Here is an 8,805-nt window from a genome sequence, read left to right as displayed (position 1 = left end):
CCTGCAAATTCACATTTTATGCACATGTATTTTACTTTTAAAAATTCATGATTAATCATATTATTATTCTGTTTTATCCAAATTAAATGTACTTTTTAGAGAATAGGCAATTTGTTTAACCTTCAATCATATTTTTCTCTACTTTGATCATGACATGTAATTTGATTAGTTTTAAACAGTTGGTCTTTGTAGTGGATGTGAAAGGGCATCCATACAAGTGAGCTTGCACAGAAGCTGAAACTTTTTCAAGAAAAAATCATGTAACTCTCTCTCTCTCTCTCTCTTTCTAATGTGAAAACTTGTCAAATTTTGTAAATCTATTAAGACTAGATGCATTAGATAGCAGCACACTTTTTTGCTACATATTATAACATTTTTTACCGGAAAATATACTCAATTGTACCAATGTAATTCAAATACAAAACAATTTTTATTTTTTCTAAGTAGTTTTTTCAAAATATAATGTCTTAATAAGAACTGAAAGTACTATAACCAGAAAGATTTTTCATAGAAAAAATTGTTCTAAGAAATAAAAAAGATAAAACGGATGCAATAGAAAGAAATGAACGTAAGTTGTTATAATAAACCGGATTCAAAGGTTTGTTTATTCTGTTAACTTGTTTGTGCATTACGATTGTTTCCTTAGTAAACTACTCTACTATGTTTTTTATTTACTTAATTTTGTTTCAATGTTGTTGGTATAGGTACCACATATGAAATCACCTCAAGACAATGAACTTTAAAATTCAAAGAAGCACAAGACAACTGTTATATCGAGTGATAGCATTCTCAAGAAGGCATGGAAAATTAAGGAATAGTGTGTGCCTTGGTTAGGAGTTGGAGTAAATTTTAACCTAATTAACACATACCAATGATGAAACGCATACCGTGGTTCCCATGCAAATGATTTTATGTTTTTATTGAACTTCAAATCGACTAGATAAACGGACAATGAGTTGGTTGCCGAAAATTAAGATGGTTGGAGAGTGACCGGTAAAGCCGAGGAGGGGAGATACTAGAATCAATCATTGGGGCAAAATCACTCAAGAATAGTGCCCTAATCGAATAGAGAGGCTAGGACAATGAATAGGAGGAGGGAAAATCACGACAGGAGAAAGAGAGGAGAGGAAGTGTTGTGTGAAGGAGGGCATTATTTTTTCTTAGAATCCCTCATTTTGTCGATTTTATGAAGACGAGAAGGAATTATAACATGACATCATACAAGATAACATGGATATTTTGATTATATAATATGTGTTTATTTTTTATATGACACTAATACATGACATATAATAATGCATGTCGCAAATCCTTAATTTTTTTTTTTTAAAATAACACCTATTTTACCACATACGCTTTTACGTGTCAGAAAACTATTGTGTGTCATAGTTGACATGTCCTTAAATGCTTATTTTCTTAGAAGTGATACCAAATTAATTTGTTTTAGGGTGTAGGAGGAATTTAATAATTTTCACAATTGAAATCAACATTTCGTGTTAACATATATCTTTTATGGTTCTTGTTTTAAGTATACACATACATATCAAATTACAATATGATGTTAGCTATGATATGTTGTCATTTTTATTGTTGAAAGAAATTGCTAAGCATATCAAACCATTTCTTATGGGTGGAGGAAAAAATGCCACAAATCAACTAATAAATATTGAATTGCATTATCAAAATGTTTCTAGGCTCCAACAAGTTTTGCACATTTATAATTAGAAACACCATAAAGTGTTTTTGTAGTGTAAGAAAAGTGTATCACTTTTATAATGTAAAGACAAAATTGCAAGAATGGTCTATGTGGTGTATCAAAACTAACAAGTTTGGTCCAAAATGAGTTTAGCTCGCAAGGATGGTCCAATAGTTTCGTTTTCTTGCGAGTTTGGTCCAATTTGGTTTAAACTTTTTTGTAAAGACGAATTTACCCCTTATTATTTTATTTTTCATTTTTGTTCTATTACCAACAATTAAAAATTAATTAAAAATAAAACAAAAAGAAAATCTCTCTCTCTCTCTCTCTCTCTCTCTCTCTCTCTTAATGACGATCCCCATTCCAAATCTTACAAGAACAAAAGTTCTAAAATTTCATCAATTGTGTCATCAGATTGTGGAGGGTTTGGCAGTATGTTTCTTATGATTCAAAACTTAGCGTGAATTCATCCACGCGATTCTCGATCCCGCCCTAACGCCTTCGATTTTACCGATGAAGGAAACAGAGGATAAACGAATCGAGTTCAGAGCTCCGCTGTGGATTGCGTTTTTTCGATCGTTGTGTGATGGGTTAAGGATTTTGGGAGAACAAATTTGACCTAGTTCACCTCAAGAACATGTGTTCATTATCCCTCGTCCTGACATAATCATCAACATAGCAACACCCAAACCATCACCATCTTATCCCGAAACCATCACCAGCTTCACCTCAAGAACATGTGTGTATGTGTGTCTTGAATCTATTTTTTGTTGAATAGATTTTCTGGTGGATTTGAGAGGCAGCGGCTAGGGCTGATCTGAAAGTTTGCTCAATTTTAACTCTGACCGATATGCATATCCTTCTCGTTGATCAATATGCAGTGAAACAAGAACATGGCTTATTTTCTTTTCTTTTTTGATTTTTTTTGCTAGTGTAGTAAACACAACAGGGGATGTCGATTATTGAAGTTTATGGAGGTGGGTGAAGAAGACGATGACTAGATGGAGCAATAAAGGTGTTCTTCCATGAGTGGCCAACATCTATGAGGTGATGAACTTGAAAAACCAGGTGTTCTTCCATTTGATAACTAGGGATTTAATGACCTTGGTGTTTAGAATAACATATTAGCGATTTGGGGATAGGATTTACAATCAGGGAGTTGGTAAGATCATGAGGATAAAGCTGATTCATAACAAGAGTGGAGATGAATGTGATTGTGAATCGATTGTATGTGAGTTTACAAAAGATTAATGTGAATCTAAATGTGTGTTTATCTACTTTTAGGGTTTTTTTTTCTATTTTTCTAAGAGAGAGAGAGAGATAGAGAGAGAGAGAGAGAGAGATTTTGTTTTTGTTTTATTTTTAACTATTTTTTAATTGTTGGTAATAAAAAAAATGAAAAATAAAATAATAAGAAGTAAAATCGTCTTTACAAAAAAGTTCAAACCAAATTGGACCAAACTTGCAAAAAAACGAAACTATTTGACTATCCTTGCGAGCCAAACCCATTTTGGACCAAACTTGGTAGTTTTTGACATACCACAGGGACCATTCTTGCAATTTTGTCTAATGTAAAACCATAAAAGTGTTGCATTAGGTATGTAATAAATGTTATGTTGTTGGAAGTAATCATAAAATGTTGCATGTGTTGTCAAAAATATTCCATATGAAAGATAAAAGTGTTGTTGTAGGTTTTTGGGGAAAATGAAAAAGTGTTGCACTTTTTGTAAAGAATTGTTGCACTTTAAATTAAATCCAACACCTTTGAGAAGTGTTGCCAATTCCAAATAAATGTTGGTTTAGGCCTAACGCAAAAAGAGGTAAGGAAGCACTTGGTAAAGCGTTGGATTATCGGATTAGCATAATACAACATTTTTAAGGGATAATGCCACACCTTATGGGTGTTGCAATAGCTTCATTTTGTTGTAGCGAAACCGTGAAAGTAGCCATGCCAATAAGTATGATGTTAAAATACTAAATATTATTAAGCTAACAGATTGTACTTCAATTCGAAAACCTGCGAGTGTCATCTTAGAGATAAGTATCACAAGGGTGACAACTTCTATGGCTTGTCGATTGACACACTCCTAGGAATTCTTATATTGTACCTCAAGGGTTGCATACAAAATCACAATCCATAGGTTGTATTAAAAAATCATACAAACTGCATATGACGAATGAAGATCATATGGTTGAAATGATCCTTTTATAGAAAAACAAAATATATATGTAACCTTTAAGCCATAAAAAATTACATTGATATTAATCTCCTGCAATGTGTAGCTAGATTCCTCCCCAAATGATATGGGGGAAGTTAATAAAATTGCACAAAATTTGTAGATTGAAATACCCTAAGTCAGTTAATCTTCCATAGAACGTTATACTTTGTCTAAGCGAACAAACATGGTAAATGACCATCCTTCCAGTAGTTTACATGAGTGGATTGAAGTTAGTATTGTTGTTTAAAATCAATCCCTTTCAAACACACTCGGTATGCATAATCCATTAGATCCCAGGTTATCTTTGTAGTTCTTAATCATTCTGTTCAGCAAGGCATCCGAGTTTCAGTCACAGTACCCACCTTTCCTTACATTATATGATTTCTTTGTTTGTTGCCTCATTAGAACCGCTATGAAAGGAGATAGTATCCTGGCCACAGCGAGTTGCTCCTAACAAACATTATGATAGTGCTTCTTTTTGAAGACCTAAGAAAAATCATCATGAGATGAGTAAAGCAAGGTGAAAACTTCCGTGATTTGTGCAAAGACACACCGTTATTAGTTCATCAGCCCTTAAGTGTTACACTCGATATCATGAGCCATATGTTAGATTAGAGAAGCGGGCAAGCAGCATATGACGAATGAGGTTCAGATGCCCGAATTGATCTTGTCATGGAAAACTGGTCCTGAAACCTTTAACCCAGAAAAAAGATACATTGAGCAAAATCCCATAGAATGTGTAGCTAGATTGCATCCCAAATGATATGGGGAAAGTTTATAGAACTATATAATGTCCTTGAGATTAAAGTACCCCGCAAATAAGTTACTCTTCCAAGTGAAGGACCCCTGGTTCCAGTAGCACCTCAGATGTGGCTTGAGTCTCAAATCCTTGGAAAGTATTCAGGTTGACGAAACCATCCATAACCAACTAACAGTTCCAAATCATGAATTGAATCAATCAAGTGTAGTTAATTCTAGTTGGTATTGTCGTCTGTAATTTCTCTTAATGATTGCTTGTCTGGTTCACTACTATAAGTCGATTGAAAGTCATCTTCCATGCCTTCCTTTTCTTTCAACTCCTCAATCTTTTCCACGACCTGTTTAATATCCATCCTCTTGTTGGCATCTTTTTCACAACAACTCAAACCGATCTTCAACAACTTTATCATCTCCTCTTCACTGCTCTTGTTGAATCCCGCCATTTCCTTATCAAACACATCAATGTTCAATTCCTGGTTTGCCACAGAGTTGATGAAATCAGTAAGGTCACTTTCATTCCCTTTGCCTAGGTGGAGAGTGTTTGCTAGGATCTTCCCTGTCAAGACCTCAAGGATCATGATACCAAGACACCATATGTCTGTCCTTTTTGAGATGCGTCCATGTTGCTTATATTCTGGTGACTTGTAAGCCATCATGAGGTCGAATGCATGTTCTGGGTTGGTTACTGGAACCAAACCATAATCAGCAAGAAGGGGCTCGTAGTTCTTGTTGAGAAGGACATTTGAAGACTTGAGGTGACCATGAGGCACGATTAGGCTTGGTAGCTTAATGTACAAGCTATGAAGCCCTTTCACTACCCCTTTCATTATTCTCAACCGAGTAGGCCAATCTAGGCTCCGAATTTCATTAGATTGGTTGCCTGAAATCATCGCACCGAACCAAGCTTAACGTATGTATGCAATTAGGGGTTTGTATAAATCCATGAATCACAACCAAAAATTCCCTATAACTAAAGTGATTATCTTTTGTCGAAGCAATTAAGTGTTAATTTCTAGGAAACTATCATAAACATAGGCTGCGTTTTTGCAAAGAATAAATTTGGTTGTAACAAGGACTTCAGGTAGATGTCAGTTTAAGAAGATGATGCATACATAAAAGCTTACCATGGATATGGTAGGAAAGACTAATGTTGTCGATGTACTCGGAAACGAAAAGCTTCTCTTCTTTTCGATAGTAGAAAGCCACTAGTGGTAGTATGTTTGGATGTCTCAACCTCCCTAACCTTTTCATATGCTCATAAAATTCTTCTTGTCCAACGTTATTCATGTGCCTGAACCTCTTCACCACCATCACTTTCCCACTAGCGAGAGCAGTCTTATAACTGGATCCAAACATCCCACTTCCCAGCACCTCGGCTGACGCCTTCAGCAAGTCTGCTAGATCAAACACTTCCTCATCATCTATCAAGAACGTCAACTTCATAGAAAGATCTGCTTTCTTTTCCTTACGAGCTGATGATGCGCCCTTCTCCTTCATGCTAAGGTTTGCTGAGGCTCCTAAAACTGTTGAACCATGGTTCTGAATTCTTGCAAAATCTGGATCTTGGTGGCGGCGGCTGCTAAGGATCACCACAGCAAAAAGTACTGCTCCAACTGCTGTTGCCAACACCAATGCTATGATTATGATCGTGGCAGTGGAAGCACCATTTCTCTGACATTCTTCCAATGGTTGTCCACAGAGCTGTTCATTACCTGTGTCAGGAAGTCAAAGCGGTTACCAAGATTGCAATCTTTTCTTTTGCATGATTCATATTAAGATTTATAAGTTGTTTTAGACAAAGGTCACCGAAATTGTTAATGCTTGGATATATTTACACACCAAATGTATATGCCAGGGGTTATTTCATTAAAAACATTGGATCCGAGGTCGTAGATGATAAATCAAACACCCAACATATATCATTGTGCATAACCGCGTCAGCTGTATATACCAAGCACTGTAGATGGACATTCATGCATAAAGAATCTTTATATGAAGGAAACCAGAATGCTTTCAGGAAAAAAGAAAAAAAAACTACCTAAGAATAGGCTTGCAGAAAAATTCTGAAACCCTTCGGGGATACGGCCATTGAAATGATTGTTGGCGAAGTTTGCTAGAGTCAGGTTAGTTTTATAGAATTTTGGGATTTCACCCTCTAAATGATTGTTTTCGAGCAACAACTCTTTTAGCATAGGCAATGAGGTCACCGACACAGGGATCTGGCCCATGAGCTTGTTATTTGCAAGATAAAGCTTCTCGAGCCATTTCAGTCCCTTAAAAGCATTGGCTGGAATTTCACCAGAGAACTTGTTGTTCGACAGTAAAATCTCTCTGATTCCATAGAGCATTCCGAAATCAGGGAAGGAACCCTTTAAGTTGTTATCCATAAAACTTATGCTCACCAAAGATTTCAATCTGGCTAATATTGTTGCATCAATGTTACCTTCAAGTCCCATCCGCTCGAGTTTTATGGCCGAAACGGTCCCATTAGTGCAAAAAATGCCTTCCCAATTGGCTGTGTTATTATTGCATGGGTCTTCGGTGGAAGTCCAGGTGGTTAAATTCCTGCCATTGATTAAAGAATTCTTGAACTTAAAAAGCGTTTCCAAATCCGAACCATTCACATGTTGGATGGTCGAGATTAGGAAGAGGAGAAAAACGAAATGACCCAAAGTCGAATGCGCAAACATGGAACAGGATGATGGCACTGGTGCGCGCACATACAAGTGCGCGCCCATTAGAGGGGCTATTGCAGAAGGCAATTGTGGCTGCCGTTAGGGTTTGAATGAAATATTGCGTATCTGTGGGCATCAAGAAACAAAGGTGACAACAAAGAAAGAAAGACATGTTAGGGAGAGAGAAAAAAGAGAGAGAGAAAAGAGAAGGTAGGTGCCAAGAATAGTTATTGGGTAGAAAAGAGAGCGACAGGTGGTACAAGGTCTTCCTCTTGTTTTCCATAAAGATTTATGCGGGCTTGAAAATATTTAGTTTGTTAGAGAAAATTTTCAGCCACTCAAAGAAACCGAAAAGTTCATCAAAACTATGGCGACAACGTATTCATCTATGTACTTTAAGCAAAACCCTAAAATTATCTCTATACATGATACGACTAGAGTTTGACACATAGTAATTTCGATAAATTTTATTAAACAAATTCTAGGCTATGAATGACAGAATGAACACAATTGAAAATGCAGAATGAATACAATTGAAAAGGTTTCAAAGGTAAGTCTACATAAATGGCTCAATACTATAAATTAATTTCCAAATATTGCTACATAATGGTTATATTCAATTACTATGTGAGGCTCATATATTATATGATTTATTTTAAAAAAATTAAATATGAAATTTTAATAATTTGAAAACTTTGAATTTATAAGAAAAATAAATTTTTTTTGAATTATTAAAATTAATGAGGTTTTAATGTATTGAATACATTACATATATAAATCATTTGTAATAAATACTTTACATATTAAATGTGGAATTTTAATTTAATAAAATTACAAGTAGAAAATAGAAAAATTTAAAAATTCTAGAAAAATGTCATATGTCCAAATGAAGGAGAAAAAGGACATGTGACAAAAAAAAACCTTTATTTATTAGAGCAGATTCATTCAATCCAAAATTTAACTAATTAGTTAATTATTATAAATAGGGACACGTCTTAAACATTTTATGCAAATTAATGATGTAATGCTACCTATTTCCTCCATAAGAAGGTTTTTTTTTTTTTTTTTTTTTGAAATGGCAAATAATATTAAAGAAAAACCAAAGTTTAGCAACTAGCTAGATAAAGGAGAAAGTAACAGTACACGAATTAAAAGTTATCAAATACAGAAAACAGAAAACAGAAAAACAGACCACTCACTCCATCTGACTGAACAATTCACTCTCATGTACTTGATCCAAGTGAACACGACCGACATGGTATTTTCTGCCACTTTCATTGGAGTGACATGTTGGTTCTTGAATACTCTTTCATTCCAAGCCTTTCAGATCCAATTTAACGAGCCATAACAAATACTCACAAACATTTTCCTTTTCTTATAATAGTCCCCCACTTGGCACTTTGGTAGCATAGTTTACTAGATCTCCCACTTAATTAAATTGAGGGGAAGAATTAAG

General features: G+C 35.0%; 1 protein-coding gene across 1 annotated transcript; it reads right to left on the bottom strand.

Annotated features, from left to right (window-relative positions):
* Positions 1–3,869: 3,869 nt before the first annotated feature.
* LOC111885001 (pollen receptor-like kinase 2) lies at positions 3,870–7,716 on the bottom strand. Its single transcript, XM_023881300.3, has 3 exons — positions 6,713–7,716; positions 5,799–6,386; positions 3,870–5,554 (listed from the first exon to the last, which is right to left on the bottom strand). Exons 1-3 carry the CDS (start codon positions 7,410–7,412, stop codon positions 4,890–4,892), a joined length of 1,953 nt encoding a protein of 650 aa, XP_023737068.1. The 5' UTR covers positions 7,413–7,716; the 3' UTR covers positions 3,870–4,889.
* Positions 7,717–8,805: the final 1,089 nt, after the last annotated feature.

The sequence above is a fragment of the Lactuca sativa genome, chromosome 8 (genome assembly GCF_002870075.4).
Source record: "Lactuca sativa cultivar Salinas chromosome 8, Lsat_Salinas_v11, whole genome shotgun sequence".
NCBI lineage: Eukaryota > Viridiplantae > Streptophyta > Magnoliopsida > Asterales > Asteraceae > Lactuca > Lactuca sativa.
The sequence above is the reverse complement of the archived record's forward strand: the minus strand, read 5'-3'. Positions and strand labels throughout refer to the sequence as shown.

Bases quoted from the DNA above. Each gene is read 5' to 3' on its own strand.
- LOC111885001 (XM_023881300.3), bottom strand. From the start codon at position 7,412: ATGGGCGCGCACTTGTATGTGCGCGCACCAGTGCCATCATCCTGTTCC. The intron at 6,387-6,712 runs GTAGTTTTTTTT...TTCCTGACACAG, and splicing joins TTCTGCAAGCCTATTCTTAG to GTAATGAACAGCTCTGTGGA. The intron at 5,555-5,798 runs GTAAGCTTTTAT...CGATGATTTCAG, and splicing joins TCTTTCCTACCATATCCATG to GCAACCAATCTAATGAAATT.